Genomic DNA, 21,806 nt, shown 5'->3' with positions numbered 1-21,806 from the left:
AAGATTTTTAATTACCTAGTAAGTCTAAGGCAGTTTATTTAGCAAGATGTTTCAATTATAAAAGACTATATCCACCATGATTTCATTAAGTAAATTGTATAATCTTTCTATGGACGTCTTTTGAGTTACAAATATTAACTTAGAGCTTATATTGTAAAAATGAGTGAACTTCTCACTTAACAAACCTATCAGCCTCTTGAGACCAATGAAGCATGTTTGTATGCATAAATTAAAGGTATGATCACTGTAGAAACACTAATATAACAGAAACCTAAATAAGCTCTTAGAAAAAAATCATAAGAGAAGTTTTAATAAGTCACACATAACTCTTTAAAATTTTTATTATTATTCCCTGAATATGATAATCTCCAGTAAAGAAACCACTGCTTTCTACAAAACAATTGCACAGAAACATGTCTACTTGTGTTTCATGATATAACTTAAAACTCCTTTTTGTTTCAATACTTATAACCAAAAGAATGATAATGGAAAACAATATTTACAATTTAACTTGACAAAACAATCCTCCCTAGGATTATTTATTATTAGGGTGTCAATATACACTCTTATGAAGTTTTCACAAGAAAAACAATGTGGTCACAACATTTACCCTTATTATCGAGTCCCCCCCATACTCCATTGCAGTCACTGTCACAGTAGTAAGATGCCACAGAGTCCCTATTTGCCTGCTCTGTGCTACAACGTCTTCCCCGTGACCTCGGCCACACAATGTGAACTAATCATAATACCCCTCAAACCCTTCTCCCTCCCCTCACACCATCCCCCAACCCTCCCCTTTGGTAACCACCAGTCTCTTCTTGGAGTCTGTGAGTTGGCTGCTATTTTGTTCCTTCAGTTATGGTTCTTTGTTATATTACACAAATGAGGGATATCATTTGGTATTTGTCTTTCTCTGCCTGATTTATTTCACTGAGCATAATACTCTGTAGCTCCATCCATGTTGCAAATGGTATGATTTGTTTCTTTTTGATGGCTGAATAGCATTCCATTGTGTATATATATGTACCACCTCTTCTTTATCCATTCATGTATGGATGGACACTTAGGCTGCTTACATATTTTGGCTATTGTAAATAGTGCCCCAATAAACATAGGGGGGCATATCTCTTTCTGAATCTGAGAACTTGTTTTCTTTGGGTAAATTCCTAGGAGTGGAACTCCTGAGTCAAATGTATTTCTATTTTTAGTTTTTTGAGGAACCTCCATACTGCTTTCCACAATGGTTGAACTAGCTTACATTCCCACCAGCAGTGTAAGAGGGTTCCCTTTCTCTGAATCCTCACCAGCATTTGTTGTTCCTGGTCTGTTCGATGTTGGCCATCCTCACTGGTGTACGGTGATATCACACTGTGGTTTTAATTTGCATCTCCCTGATAATTAGTGATGTGGAGCACCTTTACATATGCCTCTTGGCCATTTGAATTTCTTCTTTGGAGAAGTGTCTGTTCATATCCTCTGCCCATTTGTTAATTGAGTTATTTGCTTTTTGGTTATTGAGGTGTAAGAGTTCTTTATATATTTTGGATGTTAATGCTTTGTCAGATATGTCATTTACAGATATATTCTCCCATACTGTAGGATGCCTTTTTGTTCTGCTGATGAGTGTCCTTTGCTGTACAGAAGCTTTTTAGCTTGATGTAGTACTATTTGTTCATTTTTGCTTTTGTTTCCCTTGCCCAAGGAGATGCGTTCAGGAAAAAAGTTGCTCATGCTTATATTCAAGAGATTTTTGCCTATGTTTTCCTCTAAGAGTTTTATGGTTTCATGACTTACATTCAGATCTTTGATCCATTTTGAGTTTACTTTTGTGTATGGGGTTAGACAATAATTCATTCTCTTGCATGTAGCTGTCCAGTTTTACCAATACCAGTTGTTGAAGAGGCTGTTATTTCCCCATTGTATATCCATGGCTCCTTTATCGCATATTAATTGACCATATATACTTGGGTTTATATCTGGGCTCTCTAGTCTCTTTCATTGATCTATGGGTCTGTTCTTGTGCCAGCACCAAATTATCTTGATTACTGTGGCTTTGTAGTAGAGCTCGAAGTTAGGGAGTGAAATCCCCTGACTTTATTCTTCCTTCTCAGGATTGCTTTGGCTACTTAGGGTTTTTTGTGGTTCCATACGAATTTTAGAACTACTTGCACTAGTTCGTTGAAGAATACTGTTGGTATTTTGATAGGAATTGCATTGAATCTGTAGATTGCTTTAGCAGGAAGGCCACTTAAACAATATTATTTCTTCCTATCCATGAGCACAGGATGTGTCTCCATTTATCTTGTTTAATTTCTCTCATGAGTGCCTTGTAGTTTTCAGGGTATAGATTGCTTTAGCAGGAAGGCCACTTAAACAATATTATTTCTTCCTATCCATGAGCACAGGATGTGTCTCCATTTATCTTGTTTAATTTCTCTCATGAGTGCCTTGTAGTTTTCAGGGTATAGGTCTTTCAGGTCCTTGGTTAGGTTTATTCCTAGGTATTTTATTCTTTTTGATGCAATTATGAATGAAATTGTTCTCCTGATTTCTTTTTGATAGTTCATTGTTAGTGTACAGGAATGCAACAAATTTCTGTGTATTAATTTTGTATTCTGCAACTTTAATGAATTCAGATATTAGATCTAGTAGTTTTGGAGTGGATTCTTTTTTTTTCTTTTTTCTTTCTTTTTCACAAAGCCTGGACTGCCAGGCTCATTTTTCTTTTTTGGTATCGTTAATCTACAACTGCATAAGGAACATTATGTTTACTAAGCTCCCCCCTTCACCAAGTTACCCCCACAGACCCCATTACAGTCGCTGTCCATCAACATAGTAAGATGCTGTAGAATCACTACGTCTTCTCTGTGTTGTACATGCTAATCGTACATGCTAATCATAATGCCCCCATTCTTTTTCCCCACCCTTATCTCTCCCTTCCCACCCAACCACCCCAGTCCCTTTCCCATTGGTAACTGTTAGTCCATTCTTGGGTTCTGTGATTCTGCTGCTTTTTTGTTCCTACACTTTTTCTTTGTTCTTATACTCCGCATATGAGTGAAATCATTTGGTACTTGTCTTTCTCTGCCTGGCTTATTTCACTGAGCATAATACCCTCTAGCTCCACCCATGTTGTTGCAAATGGTAGGATTTGTTTTCTTCTTATGGCTGAATAATATTCCATTGTGCATTGGACACTAGGTTGCTTCCATTTCTTGGCTACTGTAAATAGTGCTGCGATAAACATAGGGGTGCATCTGTCTTTTTCAAACTGGGCTGCTGCATTCTTAGGGTAAATCCCTAGAAATCCCAAAAAACCTAGGGTAAATGACCTAGAATTCCTGGGTCAAATGGTATTTCTATTTTGAGCTTTTTGAGGGACCTCCATACTGCTTTCCACAATGGATGAACTAATTTACATTCCCACCAGCAGTGTAGGAGGGTTCCCCTTTCTCCACAACCTTGCCTACATTTGTTGTTTGTCTTTTGGATGGTGGTGAGCTTTACTGGTGTGAGGTGATATCTCATTGTGGTTTTAATTTGCATTTCTCTGATGACTAGCGATGTGGAGCATCTTTTCATGTGTCTGTTGGCCATCTGAATTTCTTCTTTAGAGAACTGTCTATTCAGCTCCTCTGCCCATTTTTTAATTGGCTTATTTGCTTTTTGTTTGTTGAGGTGTGTGAAGTCTTTATATATTTTGGATGTCAAGCCTTTATCGGATCTGTCATTTATGAATATATTCTCCCATACTGTAGGGTACCTTTTTGTTTTATTGGTGGTATCCTTTGCTGTACAGAAGTTTTTCAGCTAGATATAGTCCCACTTGTTCATTTTTGCTTTTGTTTCCCTTGCCCGGGGAGATATGTTCACGAAGAAGTCGCTCATGTTTATGTCCAAGAGATTTTTGCCTGTGTTTTTTTCTAAGAGTTTTATGTTTTATATTCAGGTCTTTGATCCATTTCAAATTTATTTTTGTGTATGGGGTTAGACAGAGATCCAGTTTCATTCTCTTATGTGTAGCTGTCCAGTTTTGCCAACAACAGGTGTTGAAGAGGCTGTCATTTCCCCATTGTATGTCCATGGCTCCTTTATTGTATATTAATTGACCATATATGTTTGGGTTAATGTCTGGAGACTCTATTCTGTTCCACTGGTCTGTGGCTCTGTTCTTGTGCCAGTATCAAATTGTCTTGATTACTGTGGCTTTGTAGTAGAGCTTGAAGTTGGGGAGCGAGATCTCTCCCACTTTATTCTTCCTTCTCAGGATTGCTTTGGCTATTCGGAGTCTTTGGTGGTTCCATATGAATTTTTGAACTATTTTTTCCAGTTCAATGAAGAATGCTGTTGGTAATTTTTTCTTCTTTTTTTATTTTATTTTTTAAAATTCATTTTGTTATCCTTAATCTACAATTACATGAAGAATATTATGTTTACTAGACTTCCCCCTTCACCAAGTCTCCCCCACAAACCCCAGTACAGTCACTGTCCATCAGCATAGTAAGATGCTGTAGAATTACTACTTGTCTTCACTGTGTTGCACATTCCTCCCTATGCCTCTCCCACATTATACATGCTAATTGTAAGGCCCCTTTCTTTATCCTGCCCTTATCCCTCCCTTCGCACCCATCCTCCCCAGTCCCTTCTTCCCCTTTGGTAACTGTTAGTCCATTCTTGGGTTCTGTGATTCTGCTGCTGTTTTGTTCCTTCAGTTTTTCTTTGTTCTTATACTCTGCATATGAGTGAAATCATTTGGAACTTGTCTTTCTCCGCCTGGCTTATTTCACTGAGCATAATACCCTCTAGCTCTATCCAAGTTGTTGCAAATGGTAGGATTTGTTTTCTTCTTATGGCTGAATAATATTCCATTGTGTATACCACCTCTTCTTTATCCATTCATCTACTGATAGACATTAGGTTGCTTCCATTTCTTGGCTATTGTAAACAGTGCTGCCATAAACATAGGGGTGCATATGTCTTTTTTGAACTGGGCTGCTGCATTCTTAGGGTAAATTCCTAGAAGTGGAATTCCTGGGTCAAATGGTATTTCTATTTTGAGCTTTCTGAGAAACCTCTATACTGCTTTCCACAATGGCTGAACTAATTTACATTCCCACCAGCAGTGTAGGAGGGTTCCCCTTTTATCCACAACCTCACCAACATTTGTTGTTGCTTGTCTTTTGGATGGTGGCGATCCTTACTGGTGTGAGGTGATATCTCATTGTGGTTTAAATTTGCATTTCTCTGATCATTAGCGATGTGGAGCATCTTTTCATGTGTCTGTTGGCCATCTGAATTTCTTCTTTGGAGAACTTTCTGTTCAGCTCCTCTGCCCATTTTTTAATTGGCTTATTTGCTTTTTGTTTGTTGAGGTCCATGAGCTCTTTATATATTTTGGATGTCAACTCTTTATCAGATCTGTCATTTATGAATATATTCTCTCATACTGTAGGGTACCTTTTTGGTCTACTGATGGTGTCCTTTGCTGTACAGAAGTTTTTCAGCTTGATATAGTCCCACTTGTTCATTTTTGCTTTTGTTTCCCTTGCCCGGGAAGATATATTCATGAAGAAGTTGTTCATGCTTGTGTGCAAGAGATTTTTGCCTATGTTTTTTCCTAAGAGTTTTATGGTTTCATGACTTCCATTCAGGTCTTTGATCCATTTCGAATTTACTTTTGTGTATGGAGTTAGACAGTGATCCAGTTTCATTCTCTTACATGTAGCTGTCCAGTTGCATGTTTATGATTTTTATTTTGAAATCTCTTTTAGGAAGATTGATAAGTTCAATTTCACTTCTCTGTTTTCTGGTGTTTGTGGGATTTTGGTTTGAACCAGGTTCCTTTTACATTTTATATTTTAATGTTGTGCCCTCTAGTGCCCAGAAGCTCTACTCTCTGTGGCTGCTCAGCCACCCTGGAGCAATGTCAGGGGTTGCAGCGGAGCAGTGCTGGCGCTTGGGGGGAGGTAAGAGGTGTTTCCTGCTTCCCAGCTGCTGTGTCTGTCTCCACTGCCAGAACAGGTGGGTGGAGTGCACAGGTGTAAGCCTCTGTGCTTTGTGTTTATAGCTGCCATAGGTGGGTCCACCCGCTGCCTGGCCTGATACCACGGCAGGGGTTGCTTGTCTGTGAGGTGGTGCTGGCAAGCTGGGAGGAATGTGCAGCAGGCTGTGTATCATGGTGGCGGGCCTCAGAGCTGCCTAGACAGCCAGGAGTATGGAGCACCTGAAGATCCCTAAAGTTTCCAACCTGCTGGGCAGAGTATGCCCGGACAATTTTACCCACCTCTTCTTTCTCCTGAGCAGCAAGCTCTGTGCAATCCTTGCCCCTTTAGCAGCCCTGTCACTGTTAGGAAGTCTCTCTGCCCTCCTTTCTTTTGTTCCAGAGCAGCTGGATGTGGGTCCGTTTTCCACAAGTGGCTGGATCTCAGTCTCTCAAAAATATTTCACCTGTCTTAGCTTTCCAACCCCACTATTCTCCAGAGCACCATGCAATGTAGGTTTGTGCTCCCAGAGTGTTCAGCAGTCCTAGGCTTCCACCCCCTCCCCACTCCATTTCTCTTTCTCCTGTTGGTGAGCTGGGGTGGGGGAACGGCTTGGGTTCCACTGGAATACCACTTTGATATGTTACCCTGTTTCGTGAGGTCTGCTCTTTTCTTCAGTTGTTTGCAGTCCAGTGCAGCCTTCTTTCCCATTGCTCTTTTAGGTTTAGTTTAACTATATTTTAATATTATATGTGGTTTTGGGAGGAGGCTTCTGCCTCAACTCTCCCGCCACCATCTTTAATCTCCCCCTCCTTAGGATTTTATCTGTATTAGATGTAAATACTGTGTTCTCTTCAATTTTTATATTTTTATATTTATAAGATATACAAGTGACAAGGGTAACTATAGTGCAACACCCAGCTGATGATAAAATATTATCATGCTAAGTTAAGTTCACTACATTAGCCTAATACCTAATACTCCACACAAGTAGTTGAGAAAGTATTTCATTATAAACAATTCCGCACTACTACATTAGTTCCTTTACAGAGAATTCTTAAATGCGTATTTATAACATCTACAGAAAGCTACAGAAGTTTCATGGGGAAAGATAACAATTCATACAGTTCCATTATTATTATTTTCCCGGAAACCTTCTCTGGGCAGAAATATACCTTTCCTGGTCCCAATCCTGATCCCTGCATGTGGAGTGGTGGAGGGAGAAAAGAATTCCATGGAGCAGCTTTTGAGCTGATGTTATTTGGTTTATTGCCAGGAGACCTGGAGGAGTTCTCACTTTCATCTGTTGAAATTTGACTTTCATTTTCATTCTTTAGAAAGAAAAAAATATTAATTTTTGTTATAAAGGTCTCATTAAGAAAAGTTTAATGCCTCAGTGGGTCAAACTGACTAGTCATACTGCTTAGTTTTCTCATCTGGTTTCTGTTTCCAAGAATTTTGTTACGATTGCCTTTTTGTATGCTTACCTCCTGAGCACTCTGTTCTACACTGTTAGTTGCTTCAGAGGATGGGGAAAGTAGATCAGACATGTTTTGCTCTTCTGTATTTCCATATCCAGTGTAAATCACAGTACAGGTTTCTCTCTTAAAATCAACTGAAGCAATTGTAGCTGGGTAAATGCAGCCATCTTCTGACCAAATGGCAGAACATCTGTCACCAACTTTCCACTATAAAAGAAACCAAAGCTACATACACATACATACTTCTTTTAAAGAGGTTAAATTATAATCTTGTTTAGGTGAGGTGGGGTGGTGTGCGGAGGGTAGAGCTTCCAGTTAACTGATCTCGAAGGCAGAATGGTAAAATGAAAAAGCCTTGAGGTCAAAAACACATTGTCTGAACTCCAACATAAATATAATTTACCATTTATATAATCATGGACAAGCTTCTTATTTCTTTAAATCTTATTTTCCTCATTAGTTAAGTGAATATAATATAATCTACCTCACATATTTGTTGTGAATAATAGAAAGAAGGTAAGCATATAAAGTGACCAACACTCTGGCCTGGCACACAGAAAGTGTTTATCAAATGTTAGTTCTCTTACTCCTTGGTACTGATGAAACTAAAGTTACTGAGACACCAAAATATTTATCTTTCAGGTGTACTGTTTTAAATAACAAAAAATGACTCTACCCAGAATTTGTGGTTCCCGGCTATTAGTAATTTTAGGGTTTTTTAAGGAAAAAAAGAACACCATCTCTCACCTTAAGAAGTGGAACACTGCCAATTCAGTTTAAAGCCCTCAGGTATTCTTCCCAAATAGAACTGCCTTCTCTGCCCACCAACATAAAGTAAACACTGTCCTGAATTTAGTATTTATCAGTCCCACCTATGCTTTTATTCCTTATACTTTTATTGATATGCATGTTCCTGAACAAGCATAAATTTAATAGTTGTTTTAGAAATTTTACAGTTAAGTTACATGTCAATGAAGAACACTGTATCAGTAATTTGTTTTATACTATTTAATATGGACAGTAACAAGAAATTCTTTGAAGTTAAATCTAAATGTTTTAAAATAACCTGCTTCAAGGGAGTTGTGGTATTCTTTTTTTGGTTTTTATTCTTCTTAGCAGGCTTTCTTTTCGGCGTGCCTTTTGGTTTATCTGAAGTTTCAGAAATGTCACCATTCTTTAGAGCATGCTATGAAAATACGAATAGAAACATACATGTTACAGAGTGAAACAAAAAAAATCACAATATAACTCAGTCACTATAAGCTGGTCTCAAGGCCTCACCACCTCAGAGAGCCTCTACTTCCTCTTTTCACCATCCTAGACGCTATAGAAACTGCTCTTGAAGGCATCATATATCTGATTGTCAGCTCTAAAGACCCTTTGTAAGAAATCTCACTTTCAACCTTTCTGTAACATTAGACTCTATTGATTCTTCTTCCTAATATCTATGACATTGTAGGTGGTACAGCAATATAGGGCCCCAGTGCTTTTATTACTTCTCTGGTCAAGCCTTGGGCATTCACAACAAGAATTGGCCATCCTTTCTTACCTGCTTATGATTGATTAAAACCTCTCTGCAAAGATTTTCAAAGCTATTATTCATCTCTGAATTTTTTCCTTAGTTCAATCCAATTTCCAAATACCAATTTCATATCTTCACATTTACCTCAAACTCAACACAACTAAAAATAAATGATCTTTTCCTCTATTAAGACTACTTCCCCTGCTATCACCAACCCCATTGTACATCAAACCCCATTTTAATCTGCATTGTACAGAATTCTCTTGATAACACTGCACTACTGCACTTCTAAGTGTATATTGGAAAAGCATGTTACTGAAAAATTTAGAACCCAGCTTCAAAGATGACATACAGGTCTGATCTTTACCTCATGCTATAGGAGTGATCCCAGGAAGGAAGTGGACTCTGTGCTTGTTGGTCTGGATGAGGGTATGATCTATGCTGGGACTGACAGCCCACACATGGTACTCTGTAAGACTATACCTCAGCAAGTGGGGAGAGGGATGATGATGGGCAAATGTATAAATGTCTTGTTTGGGCCACAAACAGATATCCCCTAAAAGAACTGTATATTCCTACCATCAAGAACATGTGATTTGATACTCAACTGACAGGATTTGAGGAAGATTAAATTAACATATGTGGAACACTGAGAACAGTACCTAGAACACTGTAAAGACCACAGGTATTAATTACAGCACTATTGCTATTCAGCATCACTGTTTTCAATCATCATTTCAATAAAGACTTGTTGAATGTTTAAAAATTATAGTAATTCAATTGCTGGGGAGGTGGAGCCAAGATGGCAGCATGAGTAGGGCAGCAGAAATCTCCTCCCAAAACCATATATATTTTTAAAAATACAACAAATACAACTATGCCTAAAAGAGAGACCAGAGGATACAGTACAACAGCCAGGCTACATCTACATCTGCGAGAACTCAGCATCTTACGAAGGGGGTAAGATACAAGCCATGACCCAGCAGGACCCGAGCACTCCCCCAACCCCAGCTCACCAGCGGGAGGAAAGGAGTCGAAGCAGGGAGGGAGCGGAAGTGCAGGACTGCTAAATAACCAGCCCTAGTAATCCACACCGGGAGCGCAGACACACATTGCATGGTGTGCTGGATATTAGGGAAATGGAAAAGTAAAATCTGTGAGCAGGTACCCGCAGCCGACTCCCCTGGGACAAAAGAAAAGCAAGTGCTTTTTGAAAGCCTTAAAGGGACAGGGGCTTCACAGCTGGACAGAATCATCCCAGCACACTCAGCCCAGCAGGCTGGGAAATCTGAGGAGCTTCGGGCGCCCCAGCCCTCTGGGAGGCAGCACGGCTTTGAAGCCCCCCATGGTGATAAACAGCCTGACGTTCATTCCCCCTCTGGCGTGGCCTTGCCACAGCGGCAGAGCAGCCTGAGAGCAGCCATGCCCACAGCAGCCACCCAGAGTCTCCTCCCAGCGCGAAGCTGCCCGGGCCAGACCCAGGGGCCACTGCCAGTGCACGGCTGCCCTACACAGGAAGAGGAGGCTGGGGCAGGGTGCGAAAGGGGCACCGTTCTCGCAGAAGAGCACACCTGGCACTCCTGCCTCTCCCTGCAGGGCTCTGGGCTACCCCGATGGCTGCTCCCAGTGTGCGGATAACTGACACAGGCAGTGGAGATGGGCAGGACGACCAGCAAGCAGGAAGGGGCTTTGTTCTCCCAGCTGATGCATGCACCAACTGCCTATGACTACCTCTATTGCCATGAAAAGGCAGAAGAATTTGGTCCAGTCCAGAATTACCCAGACATCCCTCGAGAGAGTGCCTGGGGAAACAGATATAACCACTCTTCCTGAAAAAGAATTCAAAATAAAGGTCATAACCATGCTAATGGACCTGCAGAGAAATATGCAAGAGCTAAAGGATCAAGTTAGGAGGGAGAATACAGAAATAAAACAATCTCTGGAAGGACTTAAGAGCAGACTGGATGAGGTGCAAGAGACCATTAATGGAATACAAATCAGAGAACAGGAATACAGAGAAGCTGATGCAGGGAGAGATAAAAGGATCTCCAGGAATGAAAGAATATTAAGAGAACTGTGTGACCAATCCAAACGGAACAATATTTGTATTATAGGGGTACTAGAAGAAGAAGAGAGAGAAAAAGGGATAGAAAGTGTCTTTGAAGAAATAATTGCTGAAAACTTCCCTAAACTAGGGGAGGAAATAGCCTCTCAGACCATGGAAGCAAACAGAACTCCCAACACAAGGGACCCAAGTAGGACAACACCAAGGCACATACTAATTAAAATGGCAAAGATCAAGGACAGAGTATTAAAGGCAGCCAGAGAAAGAAAAAAGGTCACCTACAAAGGAAAACCCATCAGGCTATCATCAGACTTCTCAACAGAAAAATTACAGACCAGAAGAGAATGGCATGATATATTTAATGCAATGAAACAGAAGGGCCTTGAACCAAGAATACTGTTTCCAGCATGATTATCATTTAAATATGAAGGAGGGATTAAACAATTCCCAGACAAGCAAAAGTTGAGGGAATTTGCCTCCCACAAACCACCTCTACAGGGTATTTTAGAAGGACTGCTCTAGATGGGAGCACTCCTAAGGCTAATCAGATGCCACCAGAGAAAATAAAATCACACCAAAGAAAGTAGATCAACCAAATACTAACTAATGACAAAAAATAAAATCAACTATTCACAAAAGCAAAGGAAACACAAAAGAGTACAGAATAAAACACCTAACATATAAAGAATGGAGGAGGAGGAATAAGAAGGGAGAGAAATAAAGAATCATCAGACTGTGTTTATAATAGCTTAATAAACCAGTTAAGTTAGACGGTTAGATAGTAAAAGAAAAATTATAATAATTCAGACTGTCATTCCACTAATCTAAATTAGAGAACTTGTACAATTTGATACAATGTAAACATATTAAAAGTAATAAAGGTTTAAAATTCTACTTAAATTATTTCTGCTAAGGGGATTACATATAGACAGGCCACCAACTTCTAAATGAAGATATCATCTAACTCATTATATATTAACCTTCAAAATCAGAACTGCATAATATGTATTTCAACACTTTACTGTAAGTATACTTATCAATTATTTTTTCAAATGAGTAACATGAAGAAATAAGGAGTAAATATTCCATACCTTAAATGAAGCCACAGCTTTATCATAAGCTTTTATCAATGCTGTATCATCCCATATGTCAGAATCATCACTCTGGGAGGGGCAAAGAATAAAAACAGTTCATGTTTGGATGGGTTTCATCAAAAGTGTATGTTGGATAGTACCATGAACCATCCTACTCCATGATAAGACATAACCAAATTACACCAAAAATGGGTATTTTAAATCCTAAATAAACCACAGGAAACCTATCTGCTTATAGATTATGTGATATTACCCCCAAAGTTAGACATATGTAAATCTCACATGTCTATCCCATTTGCCTCATGGCAAGAGGTATGCCATGAAATGAATGCTCCACAATTTAATTCCCAACCACTGACCATAAGGGGTTCAAGGATAACCCATGTTTCAATCTTTCCTAAGAGCAGCTAAAGGGTTTAGTTTGGCAAAGTGGGAAAACTTCTCACCATTAACTTTACTTTACCCAGACTATGGTAATGCTATTCTGACCACACACTCTGAGGTCCAAAGAACAGTTTTTCCTCTTACAATGTGTCTAGATTTCAAAGAAGAACTTTCAAAATGTTTCAGGATACAAGTTGTTAATACTGACTAATCAATTTTCTTCTTTTTGGATAAATATTTTGGTTTTTATTTTAATGCATATGGTAATTAAAATTATAGGTTTTTTTTCTTATACATGGAAATTGTATACATTCTCCAGCTTGATGAAAAAAGAACTTTTTAAACATCCCATGCTCACTTACGAACCTTGGAATGATAGAAAAGGTAGTACCTATATAAAAAATTTTATATTAAAACTGTAACTATGCTTTTCAGAAGTTACAGTGATTTAAATTTTTTCAATATTCAAATACAAAATAGCATATTTTAATTTACTACAGCATAATTCAAGTATTCTCTTAAATTTTATATTCAGCCAACTAGTACATGATATTAAGTAACTTCATAGTAACTTTCCTTTTAAAGATGACTGTTACATAAAATAATGTGTCTATATTACTCTAAATTGCTTAGAATAATTTGAAAGAATGAATGACAGTAGACAGACCTTTATGATTAAATCATCAACACATAAAAGGTTGCTCACATCAGCAATAAGGCATTTGCAGATAACTCCCCACAAGTATTTGAATTCATGTAAACAAAGACCATGTATATTCCTTAAGGGAGAAAATAATTAACCATAAATAAAATATATTCATATGGTTGTGATTCTAAGTCATATACTATTTGAATACCATACAAAACCAAAAGAGGCATAGTCTATGATTTTAATAACTGAAAGATGTTACTTATTTGTGAAATACAAGGTTGATAACTTTTCTAAGCTAATAACAAAACAAATATTTTTCTAAGCTAGTAACAAAACAAATACACATCCACTCTTTTCTAGAAATATACATTCTTATAGTATTGCAGCATAGGAATTTTGTCCTAGCACTAACCATAACATTCAATCAGTAGGTTTAAAATATTTTTCCACATTGAGCCTTGAATCTTCTACCTTGTTATCTGCCCAACAACTTTCAAGAGTTTTATTCTCTTGCTTCAGTTGTTCATTTTCATCTTCTATGTCATCTAGGTCTCTATTTAACAAACCAATTTCTTGTTTGATTTTTCCAATCATTTCCTTTTTATCTTACATTAGTCTCACAAGTTGTAAATTTTCTTGCTTTTCTCTTACTAATTCTTTTTCAAGATCTTCAATTTTCTTTTCCAATGTGCTACTTGAGACCAAACTACCTGAAGCACTTACATCCCTGTTGAATCTTCTGAACTCACTTCTCCCTGTTCAGGGCTATCTACTTGAGATATCTTCTTCAGAGGTAGTGGTTGTGCTGTGCTGATAAAAGACTATTATCCAAAATATACAAAGAATTCTTAACAGTAAGAAGGATCACAAACAATACCTAGATTTCTGACTTGAGCAAGAGTGGATTTTGATGCCAACTACTGAAAGTCACCAGGTTTCACACATTTTCTTTTGAACACACTGACTTTTAGATGCTTCAGAGAAATCTTTCTCTATCTGCCTGAATCTGTTCTAGATGGCTCTTATAATGAGGAACTGCCTGAATATAATAAGCTTATGGCTTCATTCCGCATCGTGTTCTGTTGTGTAATTGCATCTTCTCGTTTCTGTTCTTTCTGCCCTGCTTCATCATCTTCATACTCATCTAAGCACTTAGCCGCAGGGATGTTGAGCACACCAGTGGAACACCACTTCTCCTGCAGCTTCCACTCCTCGGTCTGCCCCTTGCCTTTCCTGGTGCTGGACCCTGTGCTCTTACCCTTCTCCGCCATGCTGACCCGCTCCTCCTCGTTGCCCGTGGCCAGCTGCAGCCCAGAGGCAGGGGCGGGGGCGGCTCAGCACTGTGGGGCCCATTGAGCAGTTCATGCCCCCCGAGCCGGGAGGTTGTTGAGTTTGCTGGCTGCAGTAGCAGCAGTGCCCACGGTCCCTGAAGGGGGCTTCCCACGGTGTCCCTAGGTGGGGCAGGCCCGGTGGGCTCTGCTTAACACACATCTTCTTGCTCTTCACCTTCCACTCCTCCAGGAAGTCTGTGGTGCTGCCGGCTCGGTAGCTGCCAGTCACCATATTACCCAGGGGCCAGCTGCGCTCTCAACTCAGGCCGCCTATATGACTCTGGCTTCCGCTGCCGCCTCCCCGCACAGCCTGAAGGATGTGAGGGTGCAACCCCTGGGTGCTGGGCAGCTGTGGTGTCATGCTGCTGGCGGGTCTCTGCCCCTCTCCAGGGACACAGCGCCTAATTTTCATTTCAAATAGGAATGATATTAAGTAATCTGGAAAAGGCCTAAAATCATTGTCATTTAATTTTGATTAAATAAAAAATAACTTCTTTGTGCACCCACTCTATACTAAGCACTCTTCAATGAGAGGTATAAGAAATCACGTTACCTGGTCTGGAGAGATGATTGAATCAGATATTTAAGACATATAGTCACACCAAAGAATATAAAACAAATATGATCAACATTAAAATGTGAAGTATGAGCAATAAAAAGAAAGAGATGGATTTCTGTAGCTCAAGATGGCAAAGTAGCAAGATCCTTCATTCACCTTCCCCCACTGATACACCAAATCTATAGCTACCTATGGAACATTTTCCTCTGGGGAAAAACCTAAAACCTAGTTGAGCAACTTCTACACATGAGGCAAAAGAAGTAGGTATAAGACAACTGCACCATACATGCCACCATGGCATGTCAGAAGGGTCAAAGAAGAAATAAAAAAAAGAAATTAAATATCTTGAGACAAATGCAAATGGAAATACAACATAACAAAACAGGACACAGCAAAAGCAGTTCTAAGCAGAAAGTTCACAGGAAAAAATGCCCACATCACTACACAAGTAAAATCTCAATTAAACAACCTAAAGTTATACACCTCAAGGAACTAGAAAATGAAGAACAAATGAAACCCAAAGTTAGCAGAAAGAAGGAAATAACAAAGATCAAAGCAGGAATAAATGCAATTAAAACTAAAAAGACAATAAAAAAGATGAATGAAACCAAGAACTAGTTCTTTAAAATGATAAAACTGAAAAACCTTTAGATACACTCACCAAGAAAAGTCAATAAATATAATCAGAAATGAAAGCAGAGACAGTATAACCAATACCAGAAATACAAAGAATCAGATTATGAATGATATGCCAGTGAATTTGACAACCCAGAAGAAATGGATACATTCCTATAAACACACAACCTACCAAGACTGAATCACACACAAAAAATATGAACAGACCAATTACTAATAATGAGATTGAATTAATAATAAAAAACCTCCCAACAAAAATCCAGGATCAGATGACTTCACGGGTGAGTTCTGCTAAACATTCAGAGAGTTAGTACCAGTCTTTCTCTAACTCTTCCAACAAATGGAAGAGGAGGGGACATTTCAAAATTCATTTCATGAGGCTAGTATTACCCTGATACCAAAACCAAACAAGGATACCACAAGAGAAGAAAATTATAGGCCAATATCCCGTAAGAACATAGATGCAAAAAACTTCAACAAAATATTGGCAAACCAAATTCCACAATATATTAAAAGGATCACACATCATGATCAAGTGAGGTTTATACCAGGAATGCAAGAATGGTTCAACATCTGCAATTCAATGTAATACACCACATAAATAAAATTGATGAAAACCAGATGATCATCTCAACAGATGCAGAAAAGGCATTTGACAAAATTCAACATCAACTTATAACTAAAAACTCTCAAGAAAGTAGGTATACAAGGAACATACATCAATGTAATAAAGGTCATATATGAGAAACTCACAGCTAACAACATAGTCAATGGTGAAAAGCTAGAAGCTTTTCATCTAAGATCAGGAACAAGGATGCCCACTCTTGTCACTTTTATTCAGTATTGGAAATCCTAGCCAGGAGCAAGTAGGAAAAAGAAATAAAAGGCACTGAATTTGGAAAGGAAGAGATAAAACTGACGTGCAGATAATATGATATTATACATAGAAAAACCTAAAGATTCTACCAAAAAACTGTTAGAGAATAAAGTAAGTAAAGTTGCAGGACAGAAATCAATATACAAAAATCTATTGCATTTGTATACACTATAAGCTATCAGAAAGAGAAATTAAGAAAATAATCTCATTTACAACTGCATCAAAAAGAATGAAATACCTAGGAATAAATTTAACCAAGGAGGTGAAAAGTCTGTATACTGGAAACTGTAAGACATTAACAAAAGTAATTGAAGAAAACACAAATAAAAGATATTCTGTGCTAATAGATTGGAAGAATCAATACTGTTAAAAAGGCCATACTACCCAAAACGATCTTCAGATTCAATGTAATCTTTATCAAAATCCCCAAATTTACATGTAAACAACCATACTCTCTGATTTCAAACTGTATTAGAAAGCTATAGTAATCAAAATGGTATGGTATTAGCATAAAAACAGACACAGATCAATGGAATAGAATAATGAGCCCAGAAATAACCCCACTCTTCTATGGTCAATTAATTTATGACAAGGTAGCCAAACATATACAATGGGTAAAGGATAGTCTCTTCAATAAATGGTACTGGGAAAACTGAATAGCAGCATACAAAAGAATGAAACTAGACCACTATCTTATATCATACACAAAAATTAACTCAAGATGGATTAGAGAATTGAATCTAAGGCCTGAAATCATAAAACTCTCAGAAGAAAACAGGTGGTAAGCTCTTCTTGACATCTGTCTTGATGATAAATTTTTAGGATTTGAGATCAAGAGAAAAAGCAACACAAGCAAAAGTAAATAAACAGAACTACATAATACTAAAAATGCCTCTGCATAGTAAAAGAAACCATTAACAAAATGAAAAGGCAACCTACTGAATTAGAAAAAAATTTTGCAACTAATTTATCTGATAAGAAGCTAATATTAGAAATGCATAAAGAACTCATACAACTCACTAGCAAAAAAACCAAAAATTCAAAATGGGCAGAAGATCTGAACAGGTATTTTTCTCAAGACATACAAATGGCCAACAGCTACATGAAAAGGTGCTCAACATCACTAAACACCAGGGAAATGCCAATCAAAACAACGATAACAACGATATCACCTCACACCTGTTTGAATGGCTATTATCTAAAAGACAAGAAACAATGAGTGTTGGCAAGGATGTAGAGAAAGGGGGCCCCTTGTGCAGCACTGATGGTGGGAATGTAAACAGGCACAGCCACTATGTGAAACAGTATTAAGATTCCTGAAAATTTAGAAACTACCAATTTTACTTCTGGGTATTTACCCAAAGAATTGGAAAACATTAACTTGAAAGGATATATGCACCCCCATGTTCTCTGAAGTACTATTTACAATAGCCAAGATATGGAAGGAATCTAAGTATCCATCCACGGATGAATGCATAAAGAAAATGTGGTACATATAATGGAATGTTACTCAGCCATAAAAAAGAAAGTAATATTGTCACCTGCAGCCTGTACTGACCTTGAAGGCATTATGCTGAATGAAGTATTGAGACAAGAAGGCAAACACCACACGCTTGTACTTACATGTGGAACTACAGCCGCAAAAAACACAGCTAAAACCCACTGAGCTCACAGGGAACAGGCCATGGCTGCCAGAGGTGAGGGGGTAAAGGCACCAATTTCCAGTTATAAAAATAAACAGCTCATGGGAATCAACACGCAACATGGTGGCTATAGTTAATAATAATAAACTGCATATTTGAAAGTTACAGATAGAGTAAATCTTAAAAGTTCTCATCACAAGAAAAAAATTTTATAATTATACATGACAATATTTTAACTAGATTTATTGTGATCATTTTGTAAAATGTACAAATATTGAATCTTTATGTTGTACACTGGGAATTAATGTTATATGTCAATTATAACTCAAAGAAAAAAGAAATAAATGCATGCTCGATGATCATGGAGGAAGCAGGCCTGTGAAATAAAAACCAGGAATATGTGGACAGGTAAAGAAGAAAACAGCATTCCAGGGAAGACCATGGACTAAAAAAAGCATGAAAATAAAACCAAACACACTAAGTGTATGGTTTCACTTGTCTGAAGTATCTAAAATAGTCACATTCCCAGAAACAGAAAGTCCCTGGTGGTTGCCCAGGGACTGGGGAGAGGGAGCAATGAGGGGTTGTTTAATGGGCAGAGCTTCAGTTTTGCAACATGAAAATGATATTTGCTATTAAACTCATTTAGTCATACAACTAATTTTGGTCATTTTCCTGTTAATCTCCATTTTATATATAGAGAAATAGGTTCCAATGTAAAACTTTTAATCTCACAATATGACAAGAAGTACTTAAAATAATTAAGTCATTTTACAGATTGATAATTTATTTGTTCAAGATGTGAAATAAAATGAAATCTTATCTCCCATAGTGGTCCCACAGGCAAGGTGAACTATACAAGCTGTAGAGGCTCTATGTCAGCCAGGATAACTCGTATGTCATCCTGTAAAGAGGCCAGGCAGCCATTCTCACCTGTGTCAGCAAGAGTGCCAAAGTTCCTTGTCCATGACCAGGAAGTGAAACAGCCTGGAATCCTCATAAAAGATAAAACTGGATGTGGGTCTGGTTCTCACATTCTTTGTGGAATTCTTTAGGAGAATGGTTAACCATCTTAATTCTTGCCTCCTCACACACTGATAGCATTGGAATGTCCAGAGTATGTTCTTTAAGACACTAACCAGGTATATCCTTGACACATTGCTTGATATACTGATTAATATAACCTCTTTCTTACACCTATCCTCTGTTGTAAAAAGCTATTTTCAGGGCTTTTTAGGCTCTAACTAGAGCTTCCGAGCTCTAATTATAACTTTCTGACTGTACTCCTAGGTCATTCATGGTCTCAGTTAGACTCCGGATAACTCTTTCTTAAGCCAATAGCTCTGTTGATTTCAGTCAACAAAGGTGACACAGCTACCTGGAAAGGGAGAAGTTCCTTAGAGATCTGGTGAAAGGTAAGAAAACAAACAGTAGAAATTAAAGAGTCCTGAAAAAAAAAAATCACAGAATCAGAAGACCCCTCAATTCTCCTGCAACTGCAAAACATAGTACTGGTAAAGAAAAGAGCACTCTATGTATCAGTAAAAGAGGGCACTCTTCTAAGTAAGATACACAGGAACCCAAACTCCTCACATCTCAATTGTTATTGTCAGACTAGGAAAACAGACATTTCAAAATGAACAGAAAAGGACATCTATACAAAGCTATTATAAGCAGCAGCATTTTAGCTTAAAAACTTCTCAAATGACAATTGCAACAGATGAAAACACAACACCCAATTTAAATTAAATATTCCTAAACTAGCATTCACAATATGGAAAAAAAAACCTTGAATCAATAAATTTTAAAATCCAGATGAGAAACCAGGGCAAAGGGAGAAGACTGGAATCAAGAGTTAAACAAAATCAAGAAAGAAATGGAAGAAAAAGTACTGACTATAACATACCCAAGGAAGAATATATTTAACTGAAAATCTAAGGGGTACCAAGGAAAAGACATGAAAAAAACAAAGGTAATTACAGGAAAAAGTATGAACCAATGATTTTTATATACACCTCATCTGTCCTTCAAGTAGCAAGACTGAGTTTAAAATGTGGAAGAATTTTTTACTCACTAGCCTTTCCAGTGGAATCTACTGAAGAAAAGCTTAGTACAACCAAGATATGACCAGGGAAAACTTGGGTTAAAAAAAACGAAATCAAATATATTTATATTGATTTATATTTATATTTTACATCAAATATATTTAATTGCATATCTAATATAAAGTATTTAATTAACAAGCTCATTCTAAACTCCTATGGAAATATAAAGGACCTAGAATAGCCACAACGATTTTTGAAAAAGCAAAGCAGAGCTGGAAGATTTATATTATCTGACTTAAAGATGTACTCTAAAGCTACAGAAATCAAGAAAGTGTGGTATTAGCATCAAGGTAGAGAAACAGATCAATGCAATAGGATCAATACTCGAAAGCCATCCTATACACGTATGACTTATTTCAAACAAAAGTACATAAAATTTAGTAGAGAAAGCGTAGTACAGAATATTCTTTAAAACTCATGACCACAAATCTCAAGCAGGCCTTTAATGTTGCGTAGCAACACTTCCACTACATTTCCCTAGTCCAACACTCAATCACTCCCACAGAAGCCTACTTCTACGTTTTTTCTCCTCAAACCTCCACCACCTGCCTCCTCTTCACTCCTAGCTGATGACCTTCTTTTACCGAGAGAATAGCAACGTGATCAAGAGAATTTCACAATCTCCCACCAAATCTGCCCATCCACACAGATCTGTACCCATATAATTGTCACTACCGTGAACTATCAATGTTTCTGACAAAGACTAAATCCATCCCTTTTACCTACTCTAGAACATTGCTTCAGCAAAAAAACACAAAAACAAAAAACAAAAGTCCTCTTTATTTCACTTCCCCATCCGTTGGCCAATTTCTTTACCTTCTGTTTACGGTAAAACTTCTTGAAATACCTGTTTACAACTGCTGCCTTGAATTTCTCCTCTCCCACTCTCGAACACCCTCCACATTTCACCCCCACCCAAGATTAAGCTTCTGATCTGCTCCTTCATAAACCTGCTCTAGTGGCAGTGTTCCCCATCCTCAGTACGTCTCAGTTAAGGGCCAACTTCATCTTTCCAACTCTTAAGGACAATCTTGGAGTTACAGACTTTCCTCTCTCAAACCTCCATTATCGAATCCATATGCAAAGCCTGTTTCCTCTGATTTCAAAACATACCTAGAATCCAAGGATTTTGCTCTCCATTGCTAACACCTCCATCTAAGTCTGAATCATTTTCAAGAGACTCCTAACCTTAACCTTGTCTCCCTGCTTCACCCAAGCCCCGCACATCCCCCGAGTCAGTGTGGACACACCAAGGTACGATCAAGTCGATGCAGGACCTCGGCTCAAAGCCATCAGGGCGCCCAAACTCCGAGAGGAAGTAGCTTGAGGCGGAGACTACCAAATGGGTAAAGATGTAGAAACACGAGGACCATGGCCTGGCAGAGAGCGTACTGCCGAGATCCCCCTCGGAGGCCGGGGAGTTGTGGGGGAGTGCGTCGCGTCCTGGGCTCGGGAAGCAGCTCCCGCCACACCTCA

General features: G+C 38.3%; 1 protein-coding gene and 1 pseudogene across 4 annotated transcripts in view; both read right to left on the bottom strand.

Moving 5' to 3' along the window:
- The window catches only part of LOC108406956 (survival of motor neuron protein), a 37,808-nt gene that overhangs the window by 15,852 nt on the left and 150 nt on the right, over positions 1-21,806 (bottom strand). For 3 of the 4 annotated variants that reach the window (XM_017675996.3, XM_073235375.1, XM_017675997.3), the window contains exons 2-5: positions 12,141-12,212; positions 8,529-8,648; positions 7,469-7,669; positions 7,157-7,312 (exon numbers count right to left, since the gene is read on the bottom strand). In XM_017675996.3, coding sequence (XP_017531485.1) covers positions 7,157-7,312; positions 7,469-7,669; positions 8,529-8,648; positions 12,141-12,212 — 549 coding nt within the window. The remainder of the gene's footprint in view (positions 1-7,156; positions 7,313-7,468; positions 7,670-8,528; positions 8,649-12,140; positions 12,213-21,806) is intronic. The other variant, XM_073235387.1, reaches the window with a different exon arrangement.
- On the bottom strand, positions 12,221-21,801 carry LOC118973859 (PRKC apoptosis WT1 regulator protein pseudogene; annotated as a pseudogene).

This window comes from Manis javanica, chromosome 1 (assembly GCF_040802235.1).
Source record: "Manis javanica isolate MJ-LG chromosome 1, MJ_LKY, whole genome shotgun sequence".
NCBI lineage: Eukaryota > Metazoa > Chordata > Mammalia > Pholidota > Manidae > Manis > Manis javanica.
The sequence above is the reverse complement of the archived record's forward strand: the minus strand, read 5'-3'. Positions and strand labels throughout refer to the sequence as shown.